Here is a 23,430-nt window from a genome sequence, read left to right as displayed (position 1 = left end):
TCTTTCATTTCTCAGCTTCTCCTTTTTTTCTCTCCTCTTTTTTCCCATTTCTTTTTGTTTTTTTCTTTTTCTTACCCTGCAGCAGTTAGTGTTTTCCTGTTCTTGGACTACCCTTGAATTAAGTTTTTTGCTACCACTTGTGCTGTAAGGTCAGGTAAATAGCTACTGCACATGAAGAGAGGAAATCTTACGCTGGACTAATAGCAAGTCCAAAGGTTATTAGGCACATGTAACTTGCTCTATATCCAATATTTGTATGCACATGAGCAGCAAGTACAACATGTTCAATTCATTGCTTTTTATTTATTAGCCATGGGAGATCTGGATCAGCTGATACACTACACACCTGAAACTGGTACTCGAGGCCAGGTTTGTTGGAGCCCTGGGCATCCTGATCCAGTGATTGGCAACCTTGAACATGGCAGGACTGTGGAACTAGATGATCTCTAAGGCCCCTTCCAATTCAAGCCATTCTTTGAAAATTGATCAGCTGTTTTACTATCCATGCATAGCCTGTTTCTGAAGTTATAGGAGAATAAAATAGGTGAGAAAGGTAGTTGAAGTCAGTTGTTTACTAGTTACTTTGCTGTAGATAAGTAGGTTTAAAAAAAAAAAACGACCTGTTTTAGGTCTGTACCTCAATTCAGGAATACCATTGAGACAGACAGGTCAAAGAGTTTAAAGCATTTGTAACTCAAATTTCTCAATTTTCATAGCTTAATCAAAACTGCACCATTTTACCTTTCCAAGAATACGTCAAGTTTTTTCTATCTAACAGAAAAGGCTATTTAGCATTAAAATGAAACAAAATGTTTCCAATATAAAATAAGTGCAAGAAACACGTGAAAGAAAATTGCTAGGTCTGTGTTGCAACATAATTTCTTCACACTTCGATCCCCTTATGGTGGTGATTTCTGAACTCCAAGGGCTATTTGTTCATGATGCTGTGGGGCTGTGTTTTTCCAGTCTGTTTTATTCAGAGAAATCCCTAATGAAGAAATGAGGATGAGCAGAATCTGTAAAAAATAATAATAATAATAATAATTTTTTTTTGCATTCAGAGAAATGTATTTAGTCTCAGATGTTTAGGTTTTGTCCTTAGGCAGTAGGAAAACCAGGAAAAAGAAAAAAAGTACTGTAATAAATATAAATATGTAACTGAATTATAACTAAAAAGTTCAAATCATCTGCAATATTTTAAGTATCTCAAAAATTTAGTGAAGTTCAAGAATTTTTTAATAGTATATTATTAAAATCAACAGTATTTTCCTTAGGAAAGCTCAGAGGAAAGCTGTTGAGACATTTCTCCGATTTTTATATTTATTTTCTTGTGTTAAGCACTTGGACTTCTCATGGTAACTACAATGCAGAAGTTGCACACTGTGTTCTGCATGAAGATGGCTAAAGATTGTTTCACAACCTTATCAACAATAGCAATATCTTATCATTTCCTGTTATGTCGCTACTTGTAGGGTGTTTGTTGAAAACTCATTGGAGAAAATTGAGGAAACAGTTTCATTTAATTTTGTCTACTTGAGAAGATGTTTTAACAAGCTGATATCATGGAAATCCTTAGTGTCATGGTCCTGGTAAATCTTTCTTTTTAACTACAGTAGCGACTAGATAAATGCTGTTCATAAACAATATAAATCAGATCAGGCAGCTCAAAGTTTAGCAATCATAAAATGGTGTTTGTTTTTTTCTGAACTATAATTAGAAAAATACCTTCCCGTAGAATAGACATTTGCAAAGCACAGAACAGTAGTGTGAAGTCAGCCAGAAAGCAGTTGACAGTTCTTGCTCACCTCTGTACTGTAGTCATCTGTTCCGTATTTTATAACTGCAACATATCTGAATTTCATGAGAGAGCTTTGAACTGGGGTTGGAGAGCCAGGCATTGCTAATCTGAACAATTGTGTGTCTCCACAGACTTCAAGCCAGGGTTTGAGCTGCTGTGTAACCAAGGGTATTTACAGTTTAATAAACAATACAGGACCAAAGCATTCAGCTGAAGAATACAAGTGTTCAGCCACTAGACACTCAGAGGGGTGAGAAATGGGAGGAGTGTTCTGAGTCTTTTGTTTCTCTTATCAGCTATAGCCTTAATCTAGTATAATAAAACTAACCCTCCAAGTTTTGACTTTTCTGGGTTTTTTTTTTCCTCTCTGTAACACACAATGGTAGTTAAAAATAAGAGGAAAAAAAGGGTGAAGTAAGCATGTTTACAGTTATGCCTCAGACGGCAGAGTTTGGTGGGTGGCACGAAGCAGCTGTTTCTCCCGGTTACTTAACTTCTTTAAAATACAGGAGCCCCCCACAAGTTTAAATATCAGAGTCTAAATGGAGCCAAGAAACCTTTTCTCAAGTTCACCAGCTCCTCTGGCCAAGTACATTTAACCTCTCACAGGGACATAATCTATTCCAGCCAAAAAGCAGTGATTTAGCCAGTATGTACGCCAATGTTATGGCCTCCTTAAATACGCTGTGTGAGCAACTGCAGTGATGAAAGACATGACTGCCTTAGGTGTTTTTTTTATAATTTTTCTCCTGGAGTTGGTAACCTTTGTGTCAGAGGGAACCGTGCCTCTGAAGTGCTGCGGCCTGCTCCGCGCTGATGGGTGTGGGCTGGTACCTGTGCCGAGGGGACAGTGGGAGAGGAAATGTCTCCAGCTGTTCCAGCTACACGGTCCAAAGCTAATTCTTTACTTCCATAACCACATGTAGAAGAGCATGTGTTTTGTTCTTGTGTTGTTGTTGTTAGCTCTTGTGGGTATTTTTGTGGGCAAAGATTCCATTTCCAGCAAAAGGTTTTGTCTTGAGCGTTTCTAAGAACTAGTACAGACCTGAGCTTAGGATGCCACAAGAGAAAGGTACTGATACAAATACCAACTCAAAATAATTAGTACCCTGGTGGGTAGGGTGCTCATGGTTAGTCTATCTCTTGCTTTCTTCAGCATCTTTCATTTGCAGTCCATGCATGCTAACTGTGCATATATTAAAGCATCTGTGCCCCGGTAAGGATGTCCTAATTAAGTAGACTACAAGAATCTTTCTGGTCCATTGAGCAAGAAGATATTTGTAGAATTTTGAAGAACTCCAACTGCTGAGATGGGTAAATGGTCATCCTGAGGGACAGTGAAGATGATCACATTCTGTTGGTCACGAGCGCAGCACACACAGCATGTTCAGAGAGTCATTAGAAATGCCAAAATGTTGAGGTTGGGAAGGATCTCTGGAGATACGCGATCCAACCTGTTTTTCAGAATCGGGCCTTAGTTCTTTTTAACCAAGGACAATAAAACCAGTTTCTGCTTGCGAATGCATTGTTAAAGGATAATGTATGCAATCCTTACGCGTTAATACTGAATGGGAATACTCTTCCATTTGCTACTTTCCTGCTTGTGTAATTGCAAGCAGACCTGCAGGAAGAAAGAAATATTTAAATGGTCTGAGTATGCTTATCTTTTTATTGTTGCATAACAGGAGCAAAATACTATGTTGTTAATACCATATTGTTATCACTGCTCATTTGGAAATCAAAAAGGTAAGCAGTTCTGATTTATCATTGCATTTTAAGGTCTTCGGTGAGATGATCGTTTAGACAAAATGCAATTCTGATACTGAATTTAATTTCTTATTATTTTTTCTCCTACCATCATATCCAGGTAAATTATTTCAATTTCTAGGTTTATATGGTGCGGATATTTTCTCTCATGCTGTGCAGCATTTTTATTTTCTTTTTACAATGATGTGTCACGGAAAGCAGAGTAAAACAAAATGTCCAAGCGCTATTATCCACTTTTATCTTCTGATTTTATTTTTTTTTTTAGGTGATAGTGACTGATCCCTACCATAAGAGTGGCTTTTCTGAAAACATTCGACCTGACGCAGAACAATGGATATAAAAGATCGGAGACACCGCTCTTTGACGAGGGGCCGGTGTGGGAAGGAATGTCGCTACACTAGTTCTTCACTGGACAGTGAAGACTGCAGAGTACCAACTCAGAAGTCCTACAGCTCAAGTGAGACTCTGAAAGCATATGATCATGACACGAGGATGCATTATGGAAATCGAGTTTCGGACCTGGTTCACAGGGAGTCGGATGAGTTTCCAAGGCAAGGTATGTTTGAAGTCAGAACTGTTTTATTTTTCAGTAGTCTTTGCTAGGTGATGTTAATTTTCTGTTGTACTGCATTAGTGCTGTAGGGGAGTTTTAATGGAACAAAAAATGGATATGTTTCAGTTTAAGTTTGAAAATGGGAATGCTGTTTCACCTGACTTCATTTTGTTACTGCTTACTCTTACTACTTACCCTTCATCTGTTAAAAACTGGGAGAAGTGCCGTAACTTTCATAGTTAGCTACGTTAGCACAGGAGTAGGATACTAGAATGGGTATTTGAAATGAGCTGTCTGTGTGAACTTGTAAGTATGGCTGTTATTTCCTATGTTAAAAAATATTCCTACTTTAAATGTATTATTTCCAATAAATAATGAATGAACAATCCAAATGTTTTTAATTGAAGTAGCCTCCTTTTCTGCCTCTGTTTTACTATACACAAACTTGCACACACCTAGTTTTACTTTCGTTCTGGTATTTGTCTTCATAAATTATAAGACTGCTCGTTGTATCTATTAGTGAACATTTTTTCACAGGAACAGCAATTAAACATCTGGTTCATGTGACCAAGTAGCATGATTAAAGTGTCTGTCAACAACTGAATATGGTTGCTTACAAAATAAAATACTTAATTTCAATTAAGAATTAGACATAAGAAGATGAAGGCAGTGTTGAAGCATGAAAGTACAGCTCATTTATGCCCCTTTCAACAGAAGGCAAAACGTCTAGTACATCTTTAATTGCTTAAACTCTTTTTCATGCATGTATGTGTTAATGGCACAATCTCTACCATACATCTTTGGTATTGTGACTACTGTGTTCTGTGTGACTCAGGAAATTCTAGGAGTTTATCCCACTTCTGAGTGAGCTCCTGTATAATAAAAGGTCATTTTTTTTATACTTCATATGGTGCCATACAACTTGTTCAAAGTATTGTGCCAGCAGTCAGGGTCTGCCTTAACCTTTAAATCAAATTATCTATTAATTTGCATCCTTAATTGAATTCTCATTCCTTGTTTTGCTTGCGTATGTGTACAGACATTTTAAAGTGTTGGCATTGTGTTTTCTCTATCAAACATCCCATCTTCTTTTCCGAGGTAATCTCTGTTCTTGTAGGGTCTTTTTTGCTAAGATGTATCTACCTAGAGATTACACATCTAACTGCAGCTGGATCGTATGAGCTACTGAAGCCGTTTTCATTGTGCTTTGTTCAGTCTCTGTGTACAAGAGTCATCTAAATATTACTTTCCCCTATTTGGATGATTGATGCTTCAGCTCAAGTGCCTTATTTTAGTTTCCAGGTCATTATTCGGCATTTCATGAGGGTGTGCTTTTTCTCTTGATTACTGATTTGACAACTGCTCATCCTTCTCCCATTCTTAATGTGTTCTTATCTGCTCTTGTTATGAAGGATAGTGCAAATTGAAATGCTCCGAAGATTTTTTTCTGCTAGTCTTGGTTGTTATATCTAGATGAATAAACTTTAGTTTATTGAGCCAAAGTATTTTATTTTTTTACCAAATAATAAAAGCAGTAACTCCTTACTTTTCTGATTTTTTTTTTTTCAGAAAGTAAGTTTGTATGATGATTTTTCATATTTGAAAACTCAAGTTCTGCCTATTTGTGAAGATCTTTACTGATACGAAATTTGAGATAAGCTGGAAAGTAGATGTTTATTAAGATTTGGGGCCTGTTTTTTTTTTTTCATACATTGATTCTTTATGGATGAAAGTACGATTCATATCATTGGAAATACAGTTCATTATGTCTTACGCAGATTCCAGCTGCAGACATCTAGAAATTTATATGTGTAAATTTATTCTAAATTTGAGTAGGTGCTTTGATGAGGTTAAATTCTTTAGGAAATAAGCTTGTTTAAAATAAATAGTCTGTAGGGAGTTATTTTTCTGCGATAAAAAGTAGAACAGACTTTTAGGTTCTTGGCTAAAACTCCACGTCCAGTGCACGCTTGAGCTTTTAGTTTGTTGAAGATTTTTCCCAAAGTAGAAAACGTTGCTCTAAAAGTAATGCCTCATATTTTTTTCCCATGGAAACTGCAACAAAAAGCACGATAACACATTCTGATAGTGTTTTGTAGCTGAGAATTCACCCTATTTTTTTTTAACGTAGTCACCACAATTAGCTATGCATTTTAACTAATGGTGAGCAAGAGCTTATGTGCTGCAGTCAAAATCTGCACCAGCAGAGATGGCTCACGGTTTCAAAGCTGCTATGAATGGCATACCTGCTAGAAAAATTTGGTCTGCTCAGTCCATCTTTCATAATCCCAAACAGATGGAAGTGAGAAGGTGCCAAATCTGGACTGTATGGTGGATGTGGTAGGACAGTCCAGCTAAGATTGGCTATATACTCCATGATCTAGAAACTGGTATCGAGTGTGGCATTTTGTCAGATCGTCCCTTTGCCATCTGTTGCGCAGCAACAAAACGTAACGGAGTATTGGTGGGAAGGTTCAACTTCTACTGCCATTCCACCAATATCCTCTGATGTTGTGGGCCACCACAATAAAATAGGAGGCATTACTTTCAGAGCAGAGCTCATATATTTGTTATCCAGTAGCTGCACTGGATATCCACTAGTCAGTCGATCTGAAAGATTCAGTCCTTCAGTGGATGAAAGAGCATTCTAACCTTACAAGTTTTCATAAAAGTTGAGGAGTCCTTTCTGAATGTGGTATTTTAAGATGAATAGGAACTTTTCTACTTTTTGCTAGGATATGTCAAAAGCTTGACAATAGTTCTGACACCTCTGAATATTTGAAATATTTTACCATCTTCTGGTAATGTGTGAATTTTTCTGTATGCCAAGTATTTTTCTACCAAAGCGAACCAATTATTATACTTGATCATATACTTTTCAAAAAGAAAGGAAGTTTTTTCACTTCATCTGCTGACACAGCACGGTGAATGAAGTTATATCTCCTTTAAGACAAAAAGTGTAGTTTTTAGAAAGCCATTCTTTTAAGATGTTGCTTTGAAAGGCAACCTTTCTTCATGTATGCTTTGTAACCAGACTGAGCTTAAAAGAACTCTCTCTACAGAGTTGTTGGAGTTTAAACTGGATTTCAAATGGATGACTGCAAACATTACTATTCCACAGTTCCTCACTTGGCATTCATAGCTCACAGGTTTTGTATTTCTACTTGATCCAAATGCCAGGCTTCATCTGATGCAAAATTTATTAGCCGGTATTTAGACTGAATTGACTGCTTTCTCATTCTCAAGTCAGATCTAGTGTAGCAGTAAATCTGTGCTATGAAATTTAAGAACAAATGGAATGTATGTATGGAGTTACTAAAAGTAAGTCTGAATAGTACATTGATATTAAACTAAGTCCAACATTCTAAAATATTACGTTATTTTTTTAGCCACAGTTAACTATCTTGCTTTCTATATGTCTGTCATTGCATCTCTTTTTACTTGCTGAGATAATTTTAGTGAAGAACTGACAATACCTTTCTGTAATCAGCTCAATTGTATTTGTTTCTACTTGAAGTGCATTTTATATCCTGTTAGACGTTGTGAGTATATGAAGACGAATTAGAAAAATAGTACTGTGTACTGACAGTGGTTATAAACTGGTCTCGTAAAACATCCCAGTATTTTTATCAATGTATTCAGAGTATTTCAGAATTACTGTTACAGAAAAATACTTGGAAAGCCTGGTGCTGTGACCGGCTTCCCTGGGATCCTATTCCTGTGCCCAGTGACTCTCTTGGTGAAGAGCCGTTGCCTGATAACCAACCCTACCCTGCCTTTATAGCAGCTTCATACTGTTTCCTCGAGTCCTATTGCTCATTATCTAAGAGAAGACATGACTGTCTGCTCTTCTGCTCCCCTATGCGAAGAAGTCATAGGCCATAATGAGTTGTCTTCTCAGTTTCCTCTTATCTGGACTGAACAAACGAAGGGATTTCAGCTGTTCCTCATACTTCCCCTGTAGAACCTTGACCATATTTGTAGCGCTTTGTTGGGCACTCTCTAATATGTTCGTTTTTGCACTGTGGCGCCCAGAACTGCCCGCAGTATTCAAGGCAAGGCTGCACCAATGCAGCATAGGGCGGAATAATAACTTCCCTTGACCAACTAGTCATGACATACTTGATATGTCTCAGGATACACTTGGCCTTCCTGGCTGTCTGGACTCAATGTTCACTCGTGTTTTACTCGCTATCAACCAACATTCCTCTGATTTCTTTTAGCGGGACTTCTATTAATCCTTTTATCTCCTACTCTGTATAGTCAGAATTGCTTTCTCCCAGCTCTCTAATTTGTCTGTATCTCTCTGCAAGGCTTGCTCCACCCTCAATGGACTCAACAGTTCCTCCAATATAATCACCAAATTTTCTCAAAACACTTTCTAGTCCTACACTCAAGTCACATATGAAAATGTTCAAGAGAACTAGCCTTAAAATGTAGCCCTGGGGAGCCATGATAGTGACTGGCTGCCAGCTGTTTATAACTTGGTTTGCGGCTGACTTGTCAGGCCCAAATTGCTCACCCTTCACGTAATGCTTTTGGGTGTAAGCTAGAGAGGTACTGTGAGAAACAGTATCAAATCTTTACTGGGGAAAAAATAAAATTAAAAATAATAATAATAATCAGCTGGCTTCCCTTGGTCAACTATGTGGGTGATATTGTCACAAAAGGAGATTAATTTAGTTAGATAGGACTTTCCCCTCATGAACCTCCGTTGACTGTGATTGATGACTGTGTTGTCTTTCAGGTGTTCTTCAATACCTCCCAGCCTAATTCCATTGTTTTACTACATGCTGAAGTGAGACTGACAGGCTTTTAATTACCAGGGTTGTCTTTTTTGCTCCTCTAGAAAATTGGAGCAACATTTGCCAGTGGACTCTTAAGAGGTACTAGTTAAAATGTGACTGGCACTGTTGAGTGCAAGTGCCTTCAAAAGCAGTTTCCCAAGGGACCTTAGTAACTAGTTTCCTGAGCAGACTGATACCTGCTCTCCCCATATCCAAAGTTGAAGTTTTAATGGCAATCTTCCTTCTATCACTTAAGATTCTAAATATGACTTCTTTGTGGTTACTGTGGCCAAGACAGCCACCAACTGGCGCGTTGCTTGCTATTTGTTAGTGGTATCATCCTGGCTGAATTTGACTATTTGAGCCAGGTTCTAGTTCAGCATCTTGGGCATTAGGAGTCCTCCTCTGAGAATGTATGCATGTGCTCAGTTTTAGGGTATGTTTTCTAGTCTGGAAGGCATTGCAGAGATGACCATTGCAAGTAAGCATGTCAAGGTATTTGAAAATTCATTACTATGGAAAGACTGTAATCAACTAATAAGTTAAACATCCAGGGTAGTCAATTAGAGTATTACGAGGATTCTCATTTTTGGTGAGCGTAATAAAGAACAAGTATAATAAAATACAATCTTCTGAAACTTTTCATTGTGAAACTGTGTTGCTGACAGAGGACTGGAGTAATTAATATGACCAATGCTGGAAAAAAAAGGAACAGACTAACAGTTAACTTAGTGTCTTCTGTCAGTAAAAGAAAATTTTAGAAGCTGTAGGTCTAATCTAGAGCATCCTCAGTAACCATTTTCATTCAAAAACCTTTTTAAAAGCATTTTAATACATAAGGGAGAGCTTTGCATGTTTTATAGTGAAGGAATTTGAATTTGTAGCAAGATATTGTGCTTCAAAAGAGAAGAGAAGGGTTTTCTCCCCCTAAGACTAATGCCTGTGAGTATTGGAAAAAAATTTTTTCGTTTACTTTTTCTTCCTCATTTTGTTTAAGTGCATAATCGAATTCTAAGTCTTTGGGTAGCGGAAGTAATAATTTTTGAACTTACAAGTCCTTTTACTCTTATTCATATGAACACTCTGTCCCTCTTTAAAGCAGTTCCTAATGTTTAGGCACATCCATATGGATGTTCTTTCTCATATTTAAATCTGTTATAAAAGGAATAATTTACTCCAAGGAGATTTAAAAAAAAAAAAGTACTTTTCAAAATAAGATTCTCTAAATGAAATTACTTAATGATATTATTTCTTGATTCATCCTGCTAATAAAAATGACTTATTTACTTAAATTCTGAAAATATTTGACTTTCAATGGTTCTTATCTTCAGAAGGATGTGCAGTTAAACATTGTTTGGATTTTTTTAGGGCGTATTTTCCAGTAAAAGCTGGTATAGAGACTGATTGTTTTTGAGCGTTCGCTAACTGATGAAAGGAACTGCACGTTCCACCACATTCTCTGGTTTAAAAAGCTTTTAGACTTGATTTGGTTGGGAGCTGGGCATCTTTCTCACTGTATCCTAAGAACGTGCCAGAAAATTTGTCTTTTCAAGTTATTCAGACCGGAATTTGTTCAAGTACTGTGTCTGTGTGTGTTTGTTTGTTTTTGCCACAGAAATTTGGAAGGACCTCTAAAGCTTGTTTTTCATTGTAGAGAAGTTAGACCCTATCTTCTCCTCATCCTTCCTCACAAGAGATGAGGAAAGGTATTTTTAAATGAACTGGAAATCTGAAGAAGTAAAACTGACAAAATGTGTGTTTTGGATTATTAAGTGCTCTGATGTTTTCATCACGTTTTTAGGTCAGTATCTTTAGTAAGGAAAGGATTCAACAAATTCATATTTCAGGAGCATGCAGAAGACAGGTTAAGCACTGTTCCTATGCACAAGTCAGTTTGCAGCTCAAACATAATGGGAACAGATTTTAGGTGTTTATTTTATGTTAATTTTTTCTCAGCATTTTGTTAAAATCTGTTACTACTATCCAAGATTCAATTGTAGACTCGGGGGACCACCAGTTGGTCTGTCGTGATGATTACTGTGTATATTTTTATTTTCTTATTTCTGTTTGTTCTCCTGACGCCTCAGGATGATTATGTGATTTTAGAAGCCTTTGGAATATTGTGATAGGATACAAATCCATACAAGTTCTTGGTGAGAAAAGCATGGTGGGGGAAGGGCGGGGGGGGGAGGGGAGCACTAAAAACGTCTTTTTTTAGAGTATCGTGTGTGTTTTGGAACTGGGTCAAAATGCTAGCAATGCTGAAGACCAATTCGTTCATGGAAATCGAATTTAGGAGAAAATAAAATGTTAAGTGTATATAATTGGTTGAGCAGGGTCCAGTATGCTTTATGTGCTCTTTACTGTGTTACTTTTCTCTGGATTTAAAAAGTTTAAGACCAAAGTGTCTTTGCTGCTCAGTTTTATCTAGTAACTGATTAATTTTCATAAGATTATTACCGCATTGATCTCTGTAATCCTTGAATGAAGCGTGTTCAGTAGTCTTGAAAACAGCAATAGGCAGAAAATTGGGTTTCCATTTAGCAGTTTCTGTGGGATATCTTCCTCCATGTTAAAATCAGGTGCCAGCTTCTCATTTGATTTTGAAAGCATGTTTCAGTTGCTAGCCATCAGATCTCATATAGTCTTTTTCTCTTTTATTGGAACATCCATAATACCTAGTGTTCTTTCCTTACAGATTCAATTAGATTGCTGCAGTTGAGTCAGTCTTCTTTTCTATCAGCTATATCTGTATCTTTTCATATGAATAGATAGGGCTTTTTAAACATCTGCTTGTCAAGTATCATAGTCTCATCTTTGGTCACGAAATCAGATTTGCTGCTCTTCACTAAGTCCTAATTTTTTTATTTTTCTCTAAAACAAGCAGAAGGTATCACAGCAATCCTATATATGCCTTGGTTATGGATAAAGATGTGTATGGTGACAGTGACATGTATAAAGATAGCCCTTTCCTGTTACTTCCGTGTTTATAAATCCAGATATCAAATTAGCTATTTCTCACAGCAGTGAATTGCAATTGAGCTGTTGGTTTCAAGGTTCCTAATGGTTTTTTTTTTCGATCTAAATAACTGACTAGGCAAAAAAAAGCATGTAGATATTTTCATATATTGCTATTTTTTATGTCTGCTTAGCTGGAAGCATCATACAGTGAATGCAAAAGTACATGTCTGTGAATGTAGACCATATTGGAAACAGAGATTTACTGTCCCAAAGTGTAATGCTTACTCAGCCATCTGATGAGATTTGAGCACTAAACAGTTTGAGAGGGATGCATAAAGCTGTTTTATTACAAGATGCTGTTATGAATTGTAGCAGCTTTCCTTATGGTATACTGCTGTTGCCAAACAAGTTGCATGAATGTAAGCAGTTTTATTTGTAATTACTTGCTTACATTTCCTTAGAATATTTGGGTTAAAGATGTTTGTGGTTCCTACTCATCCTCTGGTGGTAATCCCTACATCCTGTTCTATTCAAAATCAAAAGGAATCTTTTAAAACTATTTGGAGAAAAGCCTTTTTGAGGAATTCTGTTTCTTATACACGATGTGGAATTGGTTTCAGATATTTGTATGTGTATGTGATATAACCCTGTCAAAAATGTTACAGAAAGCACATGCAGGAAAATACAAAAATAAGATATTAAAGCAGTGAAAAAAGAGATAAGAGATTTATTTTTAGCTGAATTTGAGGAAGTTTAGAAAACAGAGGAATTACCTGATACAGGAATGTCAAGGAAAATATGGTAGTTAATAGGTAGGCTATTTGCTAAACTTTGATCAAAAACTGCATGTTATAAATTGAATGTGACACCTGACAATATTCCTGACAGCACTGGCTTGCTTATGTTGTATTGCTTATGGTTATGTTCTATAACACATGCACGTGCACACAAGCAATTACTGTTGTATTCTATGATGCTGGTTAGCTCTGTTTTCTGTGCTACAATCAAATGTTTTCAAAAGCTGTAGCTGGTGTTTGTTCATGTGTTAATTGACAGTTCCACCAACTATGAAATGCCTAATGATAAAAATCTAGATATCCATTATCAGTAGGTTTTTTCATTGTTACGTATGAAAAAGAATATCATTGGATCTGTTTTTACTTTGTAATTAGCAAGTTCTGTGGTTACTGCTGGATAAAAACATGCTTAAAATTTGCTTACATGAAACATAATGTGCTAAGCTGCACATTAACACAGTTCAGTTTGTTTTCATAGGAATATTAATCACATGAACACATACGTTAATGTAAGTATTGGAAAGAAAATTATCAGTGTTTTAGGCTTTGGTAATGAAGCTGGAAGCCTAACAAAAAATCATCTTGCAGAACAAATTTCATGAGTTTCATTTCCCTCAAGTATATGATCATGCGTGTTGTACATGCCCTAGTATTGTATTCTGGCTATTTAAATTTGCTTCTGGTTGAATTCTGTGTTTTAAAGATGGTAGTTTAAGCTGAAATTTTAATTATCAATATCATATTTCTATTTCAAGACATACTATTCAGTTCCATGATGAAGACAAAAAAAAAAATTGGTAGCATTCCATTCAATTTCATTACAACATGCAGTCTGGGCAGTACGAAATTTGTTAGTCATGACAGTGAGTAAATTTTTCTGTATAGATAGGCAACGAAATGTGTGTACTCATTAGATTTGCTTTTAAATGAGATGTTTCTAAGATTCTATTTTTGTGCGACTATAAAAATAAAACAAGACAGTTTTTAGCAATATCTGCTTCCAGCACTCAGTTTATAGTTTATTAATAAAATGAAAAATGATGAATCACAGTTGTAATGCTATGCCTTATCCAGAGATAATGAAGAGTTAAAAATTGTGTAATGAAAAATTAGAATAAGGTTAAAGTAGTTTATAAGACTGCCTAGAGATCCAGCAGCGTTTCTAACTTGAAGAAAGAACACTTGATTTGCAGGATTTGAAAATATATCATTTAGTTTTGATAGAGGACTAAAAAGCGTGTGCTTGTCTTTAGGATAGTTCGGAAGTGGAAGATTTGACCAGGACAAGGAACAGAAAAATGAGATGTTATTTGCTCTCTGAAATCAGTGTGTACACAACAGATTGTGTTTTAGATGTCTTCAGTACTTCATTTATGTGATTCTCTTTTGTTGACTTTGTGTAACAATTTCTCATCTGTTTGCCCATTCTCGACCATTTCATAAGTAAAATAAACCTTTGTGCTTATTTTTACTATTAGCAAACTGTAATAAAGCTTCTCACAGAATCACAGAATATCCTGAGTTGGAAGAGGCCTATGAGGATCCTTGAGCCCAACTTCTGTCTGCACACAGCACCACCCAGAATCCAGACCCTATGTCTGAGTGCGTTGTCCAAATGCATCTTGAGCAGGCAGAGCCTTTCCCTCACCCCCAGCCACCCCTCCCCTGACCGCTCCATGCCGTTCCCTGGGCCCTGTCGCTGTCACACAGAGCAGAGCTCAGTGCTGCCCTCCGCTCCCTGTGAGGAGCCGCAGCCGCCATGAGGGCTGCCCTCAGCCTGCTCTGCAATGGGGTGAGCAAACAGCAAAAACCTCGGCCGCTGATCACACATGTTCTCCTTTTGTTAGTGTTCAGTGGCTGTTCTGGTGTCCTTGATGCAGATGAGACCAGGTCACTGACAAGGTACTGGCTTAATATATTACAATCCTGAAGGAAAGTCCACTTCTAGTAACTGTTTGTCTTTGAGGCCCAGTATTACATGGATGGTTTCATTTGTTCTTTGCAATTATCTGTAAGGAAAACATCTGACTTACATGCTGACATGTTGTGACATGTTTTGTGTGTGCTTGCTTTGTGCCAGGCCTCAATGTGACGAGGCATTGAGAGGCCAACAGTGTATGAAGTGAGGCAGGATTTGGAGTACTGTGCTTCCCTGAACCTGCTTTCTCACTTTGTGTAAACCAGAATGACTGTAATGGGGAGGATATTTAGAATAAGTAGGCTTTGGTTTTTGTGTTTGTATGTTGACTTTATAACTCTTATAAGCTGTTACTGCCTGGCAGAGTTCTTTATCTAGACTTAAATGTGTTGTCTTCACTTAGTTTTTGGACAGCATAGTGGTGTTATACCTTGATCCAAGTATATCTGTCCCATAAAGTAGGTTCTCTAGGTGCTATTTTTTTCTGGACATAAACAGGTTTTTGTTAATAAATCTACTTATTATTTCTACAGTTAGGAAGAACAGAATTGGATGAGATTTATCTGATTTCTCTGCAGCGTCTCATTTACTGCTGAGTACTTTAGTACTCAGTTTAAGGAAAATGTTGCTGCTTCGTGAAATAAAATAACCTGTCCTGTGTGATAAAATAACCACACCTATGTGTTAATTATGAAACAGAAATTCTGGAATTCTAAATCATGATGATTATGTGCAGATCAAGATAGCTCCTACACATCGATACTCTACTTAAAATAAATCTAATTACTTGGCAGATTAAGGAAACCCCTAATTAAGAAGTGATTTATTGTCGTAAAATACACAATTTTTTTTAATAATATTGATAGAATTATTGAATCTAAAGTACCAATTTGATCAGCTGTGGACTAGTGGATTATGAGAACAAACATTTAATTTAAATTTATTTCTCTGAGTTTTTTTCCTATCACAGTGGTTTTGATAGCTGCTCTAAAAGATACTTTAATTATACCAGCATAGTTATTTTTTTGTACTCTCATTGTTTAAACTTTAAGATGATGAAGTTGATACTCTTTTTCTGCCTCTTTTTCTTTCTAAACTGCATTATCTTCCGAATAATAGAGAAATTAGAGTAGTAACAATATTTTTGTCAGGCATGGGACAGAGGCATGTAATTGCTTTCACACAAAAAATGTGCAGGCATTAAATATAGCTCAAGCTGAGAGAAATTTGCCTTACATCCTCTTCATGTATCTAAAGTTAACATTCTGCGAGAGAGAAAAAGAGAGAAAATATGGAAAATATAGTATCGTGTAAAAAAAAAAAAAACTTGCTGTTACCAAAATGCGTAGTATGTTTCTGCCAAACAAATGAATAAATTAAACTGGGCATGTTTACAGTGCCATATTCAGATTAGGAATTCAAATCTATGCCTCTGGAGTTCAAATGACTGCGTTGGAAGACATCTCATGCTTTTTATGTAATTAATAAAAATATTGTACCTATTACGTTTAAAAACTATGTGAAGTACAACTATATTATTGACTTAGAGTTACCTTCATACCTGAAAAAGCCAATTGTTTCAGTTTATTTAATTTACATGTAATGAGATGTTTAAAATAAGTATTGTTTACTCACATAAGAGAAATTCTCCACAAAAAGGTGACATCTAAAAGGCCTTTCTCGCTCTGCCTTTCAAGACAAAGAGAAGGTGAGCTAAAATATCTCCACAAACTTTACCCTCCTGCAGCCTTACTATTGACATACATATTTTTTGTAGTCAGCAGCTCCAAGAAGTGAATATTCATGTCTAATTCTGTACGTAAGCTTTGTGAGGGCATGAAAGTAAGCAAAAAGAGGAAGCTTGCTAGCAGTTTGGGCGGCTAAAGTAACCGGACCCTGTTGTGCAGGAGGGCAAACTGTGTATCCTTATAATTTAACTTCATGTTTCACTTAAAAACATCTTTGTATGGACTATATTAAATTTCTGATGACTTGAACTTGTAAATTAACATACAGCCTAATCTGAAATGCTGATGAGAGGAGAGAGTGCACTTGTACTAAGTGGCTTCTTGTCTTACTGTCAAGGAGCCTGTTATGCGTGAAGTTTTATGTTTCTGCTGAAATCTGTAGATATTTTTGGATATGCAGGTGGTAGAGTGTCTGTCAAATTGTCTAATTCTTTTTTTCTCTCAAGGAATTCTTTGTAAGAGTCTTTTGATTCTTGGCAAAATATTTCAGTACTTTTGCGTGCTTTCATTCTTCCCTTTATCCAACGAATTTCATTATTTTTTCCTGCTAGATGTCCTTCCTTAAGGACGTGTAACTGGTGCAAAATGATACTTGCAAATAGAGGCTTTTAAAATCCCAGCAAAAAAAAAAAAGTAAGTGAAGCTAAACAAAGTGACAATATCTTCAGAGTTAAAAAGGCAAGGTAAATTTTTGGAGAATCATAGAATGGCTTAATTTGAAAGAGATCGTGAAGATCAATTTTCAACTCCTCTGCTGTGGGCGGAGTTGCCAGTCACCAGGTCAAGCTGCCCCAGGCTCCTTCCTGCCTGGCCTTGAACGCCTCGAGGAAGCATTACCTGGCAGTGTCCAGAGAAGGGCAGGAGGGTGGCTTTTTCCGGAGATGTCCATGCACCACTCCAGAACAGGTTAAGAGTGGTGATGACAAACAAAGATGATCATAGTCCTTTTTCCTCTGTTTATGTGCTTAGTAAAATCAAAGTATGGGGACGGCTGAGAAATGCATGGTTGGCTATATTTACGTGGAGGTGATACGAATGAACTGTTTCTAGCTCCCACTGCCATGTGTCTGCCATTCTCAGCAAAATCAGCAAAATTGAAGGACCATACTGTGGAAAGGGAGTACGTACATTTTCTTCCTTCTTTCTTCACCTTGTACATGTCCAGTGTAAGAGAAGCTAATGAGCTTTTCCACATGATTTTGCTGCTAGCACTACTAAACTGTCATTTGGCTTCTGTGTTAATTTGCAGAATAAATAAATAAGCAGGGTCGTGTCTTAGTTTCAGCTGGGACAAAATTGTTTTCTTCAGAGTGTCTGCTATGTTTTGATTGTAGGAGAAAAACAATGTTGATGACACACTGATATTTGTAGTTGCTGCTGAGCAGTTTTGTACAGAGCCAAGGCTGTTCATAGCGAAAGGCCTGAGGAGCTGAGAGGGAACAGCATCAGGACAGATGACTTATAGTGGCTGAAGAGATATTCCTTACCATGTGGCATCATGTGTAAGGAGTTTTGAAGGGAGTAGGCGTTTATCTTCTCTCTTCCACTGTTTGGGAGACCTACTGGGCTTCAGTTGGTGGTTATGCTTGTCATAACTATTATCCTTTTCCTTTCCACTATCTCAGTAAAAAGTTTTATTTCAACACTTGAGTTTTACTTTGTTTTGGTGAGTTTTCTTTCAGTGTCTTTAAGTGGTATTTAGGCTGCAAGTGTAAATACTGCATCAGCTCTCGAGAAACAAAAGCTCTCTACAGTCCTATCTATTTTGGATGCCTGATGTGCAAGACTGCAAAATAACTGTATGTTAAATGTGTAATTTGCATAATGGAACATAGTTTTTAACTTAGCAGGCTTTGCTTGTAAGCCTGGAGGGCTCCTACAGGGAGGAACCCAAAATCCTTATTGGAGAAAGGCACAAGGAGCTCCCTGCCCGGGGTCACCAGGCAGTGAGGTTTTGTAGCTGTGAATGGCAGGGTGCTGTGGCGTGGGGCTGCTGCTGGCTTCTTGGAAGGCAGTTCAGCTCAACAAGTAGTACTCAGTAATGTATTTCCTTATTAACTGTGAATTAATAAGATCATTAAATAGGAGTTTAAGGGGAATGTGCCAGTGATGAACATAATCAAGAGTTTTACACCATGTGTTTTTCCAGTTTATGTCAACAAAAAGTGCATATTAAAGAATATTTGAGTCAGCAAACAAAATATAAAAATAATTTAAAAAAAATGTGAAGTAGCTATAATGATTTCATCTTCCTGGTCACTGCACATATATTTTGTGGGGTAGATACAGCTAAGTGTACTCAGCTAACAAGTTGCACACTGAAATGCTGAAAGGTGAAAACACTCTGAACTTAAAAGGAGATCTGCTAACATTGCCTGTGATGGGAGCACCAATGTGAAGTCTGGGTTTCTGTTTTCATACCTGGATGAAGCTCAAACACGTTCAGTGTACAGATGAGAATAGCATGATGCTTATATTACTTGGAGAATTTTTTTGTTGCCCAGAGTAAAACTTTTAAAAACAGTTTGCATCAAAAAGTAATTTGCGGACTGGGAAAGCGAAAATGGTATAAATAAAGCATAATGCCACAAAACAGCAGTTGAACTGCTATTATATTTTTATAGCTAATATTTTGTAACTGGAATTTATCAACTCAGATTTCAGACAATTCATAAGCTTTCTTATACAGGATTTGTGACATGACACTTTACAAAGTTTAGATTTTGGTTATTCATTACTTACGTTTCCAAAGTACAGTATAAACTCTCATATAATGGTAAGCAACATAAAAATGAATTTATTGAGATATTAAGAGTAGAAGACTGTACTGACTTGTAGCCAGCTTTTTTATTATTATTATTACTTTAAAAAAGCAGATGCAGATTGCATCAGTTTTATTATAATCTTCTTTATTTTGTATGTGAGCTATGGGTTACAAATTTAACAAGCTTCTAATTTAATCATTACAGCTGTGTTAACATCATCGTGTACTTTCAGCCATCATCTCATCCTGAGAAAATTTGTGTTCTTGATACGTAATACAGCGTAAAATGAAGAATAAAACTAAAATTCTTTTATTGCTAGCTTCAGTGCAGATCTAAATGAATATAATATCAGTACCAGAGAAAACAGTGAGTACTCTCAGTTAACTGGATGCAAAGTTGGTGTGTAGTACGTTATCCAGCACCTCTTCAGCTCAGGCAGTGGTCAGGGTTTGTGTAGGCTTTTATGGACTTCAAACAGCTCTCAGTATCAATTTTTTCCTCCTAATTTTTTGCATGTTTGTTGTGTCGGTTACTGAACTCTGTGAGAGAACATCTGAGCTCAAGCTATGTTGCTGCTGCAGGGCTTGTAGGTAGGCAAGGCAGGCGTAAACCTTCTTTCTCTCCTCAGCTCTCCTCTTTTTTCAAACTCTTCATAATGGACATCTACAGCTTGTATGAAATCACTGTATGAGGCGTCTATTGTAATACATACAGTCATTAATATGGCATTATTAATAATTGCTTTCAATGATTCTGTGTCTGTTTGGCCACTCTGCTGACTTTCTGTCAGCAGGCCTATCATATATCATATGCTAAGCTTTGCTTTATTTGTTCCAGAAGAAGGTAATGTATTATTCTCATATACAACAACAAACATACAAACATTTGAAATTTATTAATAATGGATTTTTTAAATAGATTTGTAAGTTACGCCTGTCATTTTACTCTGAATTAGGGCTGCAACATGCTAAGAGTCATTTTTGAATTGCAGTTCCCCAGAGTACTGTATTTAGAAGCACTAAAATGTAATCATATCCTAGTTTTATTTATATAGTCATATTTATTTTATCTAGACAGCATTCTTACCTTTGGGAAACAAATGTGATGGTACTTTTTGACAGTGATCATTTATTTACTCTAGATGCAAATTTTATTTTTGGAGCTTTTTGATTAGATTGAAAGGAAGAAAAGCAAACTAATCATTATGAACTATAAACTTACGCAGCGCTGATTTCAGTAACCAGCAGATCATGCAGGGCACTTTGAGGTGCAGTTCTTTCTTTTTTTGTTGTTGTAGTTTTAATAAGTCTCCAGATAATAATGAACTTGTCTTGATATGCATGTTAATTTGCAGTGAAAGGTGGTAAATGAGAAAAGTTACCCAGGATGTAAAGTCTAAGATAAAAGCTTGAAATGTGTTTACTTCATCTTTTATGTTGCTGAAAATGATACAACATGGGAAAAGATAAAGACTCAGTTAAATATTTTTCACTCTTAAGCATGTCTTCTAAGTAATTCATAGTTTTCTTTTCCTGAAGAGAATAAAAGCAGATATTATGTACATGATCCTGATGTACTAAATGCTATTTAAATAATTATTATATGTTTGGATTCTGTTGTTTTTATCTTACTATAACTCTCATATTATACCTTTGGGATAAATTATGTTGGTTTCATTCCTATTTTGCAGGCTAAGTTCACAAGAGAGAGATGAGGTGAATTGCTTAGGAGACTGAATACTGTTGTGAGCAGAAGAAAGAAAAAAATGTTGTTTGCATTTGGATTAGTCCATTTTTATTTACCCTTGCTAGTATTTTCCGTGTCTTTTTCTTTCTTATATATATTTTTAATGTAGAATGGATTCTTAACTAGTGAATTTTTTTTGCTTCTAAGCAAACTTTTCTGATAAGTAAAGCTTGAAGCCATTCACCACAACGGAGAACTTTACTTCGGTTAATTCCATGCGTCTCACCTTGATGTAATTTTCTGGTGCTAGCAAATACATATTGCCTATATCCATCACAGAAATGTAACAATCATTTAGAAATAAGGTTTAGAGTACTTTATTTGTTGTTATCAAATAGAATTTAAAAAGATGAAGGTGAAGTCAAAGGCATGCTTTTGGTAGGCTTTATTAACCTAGGTGTTAGTCATGTTAAAGCATTCTGACAGCTTTATTAATATAATTTATTTAATGAAGAAATCTGACAGTGGTAGGAGGGGGGGGGAAGAAAAAAGTAGCCCAAGAAATGGACAGTGTAAGCTTCAAGAGACACAATTGTGAATGAATGAGATCTCACTATTTAGGGATGAAAAGTAAAAATAGAGGAAAAGAAAATAAAAGAAAACAAAAGTTTACCAACATTTCTGGAGGAGTTTAGCTCTAAGCAGGAATAAGATTTCAGAAGTCAGTTACAATTGTGGTGTTTAATGTGAATCAAAATTTATTTTGTCACTGTGCTATAAATAAAATTTAAGTACTACTTGACTGGGTGCATTTTGAGAGGGTTTTTGCCTTGCTGGCTAAACCTGGTATTCACTATTCTCTTCCAGAGGCAGGGAGTTTTCCCCATGGGGTGGGGGGTATTTTTAAAGAAAACTTACCCCAGTCTACTTTACAGTAATTCTCTCTTACTTATTCTGTCCCGTGGTGTAAATCAGTTTTCCATTGGAAGATAAAGCAGACAAATGCACCCCTGAACTGAGCAGGGATGCCCTTGTATCATGAGGTGAGAAAATAAATCATGTTTCATGCTGCATGGTATGGCCCACTGGTTTAGTAAATCTAAATCTGGAAACCCTATCACAAATATTCTGGGTAGTTTTTTTGGTCTCTAAATATGAGAGGTTTCATTCATTTTACTGGATGTGCTTTTGAAAGTTGAGTGCAGGAGTTGAAAATTGAGTTTCAAGCATGCTGTTGTGCTCATTTGATTCTTTGCAGTACTGGTGTGCTTATGTCTGGCACACGCCAGTACAGTTTGGAGTCCTCTGTGCAATATTTACAATGGTTAGCATAAGAAGTAATAATAATCAAGTAAGACTCCCAGACTGCTTCTTTAGATTATGTTATGTTTCTAAGCGATTTTTGCTTTTATTGAAAACCATCTTGCTTCAGATTGTTTTTCTGAAATTCAGGATACCAGTGTGCTATCAAAAATGAGTTCACTTTGTAGAGAATTACCTACCTAACTGTGATTAAAAAAGAGTTCTCTTGAAGGCTTTGGGTTCTAGATATACTTCAGCCAACAATTCTCCTATGCCTCCACAGCACCACTCATTTAAGAGCTCTGTTTTTCTATCTGTAATTTGGAGGGCCTGAGTGTCTTCCAGAGCTCTCCTGTGTGATGCTTTAATACATTTGCAAAGTATGACAGATGAAACATAGGCGATGCTCGCTGTTCATGTGAAGATGACTGTGTGGCTGGCCAGCCTCAGCTGTCCGTGGTGAATAGGAGTTTATTTTTCACCCATTCCTTTTCAGAAAGCGAGGAAATATGAGTCTCCCTAAGTTAACGGTGAAGTGCAGGGTGAAGTCTTTAGAATTCATGGAACTTCAGTAAAAATACATGCGAGATGTATTTTCAATTACAGGTAATTTTAAACGTGTGTGGTTAAATAAAACAAACCCATGCATACATAATCTAAGTAATTTGATAATGTGTTTGTAGAAGTCAAACTGTACGTAGAGACAATGCTTGTAATTATCAGTGCTTCCAAGAAAATTCAACTGTAAAATTGAACTGTGTATCTAAATGAAGACACCATGGGGACAGAAAATCATTATAGTGGTTTAAAAATAGTAGTAAACTGCTTTAATTCACTTATTTGGAACTTTAGTCAACTCAATCCAGTTTTGTTAATTGATTTTTGGAAACCATTAAATTGAAGTAAAACTGTTACAGTTCTGAAAATCAGAGTTCACATAGCTATTTTTATTACTTTACTCTTCAGATTTTTTTCTTAGTATTCCTGAGTTTGTACAGTTAATTCTTACCCAGGTGCATTTAAAGAGGACAATCAGTTTACAAAGGCTTTGGCTATCAGTCATTTTAAGGCAGCGACTCAATGCAGAAGTTGAAGGTGTGTTCCTGTGTCAGACAGGGCTGCACATGATATTCAGTTCCAAAAATGCTGTCACATAATGGGAGGGGTGAGAGTATTTTGTTCAGAAGTTTCCGAATAATAATGGGGTATGTTCTGAATAAAACTAAATGCTGAATATAAATAAATACTTCAGCAACACTGTTCTGTGTAGAACAGATGATCTGACCTATTTTATTGGACATTTGAGGATAATTCTTTTCCTGTTCATAACAGATGTAGCGAAAACAGG

General features: G+C 36.4%; 1 protein-coding gene across 1 annotated transcript in view; it reads left to right on the top strand.

Moving 5' to 3' along the window:
* Positions 1 to 23,430, top strand: part of TENM2 (teneurin transmembrane protein 2) — a 541,158-nt gene that overhangs the window by 72,957 nt on the left and 444,771 nt on the right. The window contains 1 exon segment of the mRNA XM_031555679.1: positions 3,831 to 4,121. Coding sequence (XP_031411539.1) covers positions 3,896 to 4,121 — 226 coding nt within the window. The 5' untranslated portion in view covers positions 3,831 to 3,895.

This window comes from Meleagris gallopavo, chromosome 15 (assembly GCF_000146605.3).
Source record: "Meleagris gallopavo isolate NT-WF06-2002-E0010 breed Aviagen turkey brand Nicholas breeding stock chromosome 15, Turkey_5.1, whole genome shotgun sequence".
In the NCBI taxonomy this organism is placed as follows: Eukaryota; Metazoa; Chordata; class Aves; order Galliformes; family Phasianidae; genus Meleagris; species Meleagris gallopavo.
This window is presented reverse-complemented; position numbering and strand designations above follow the sequence as displayed.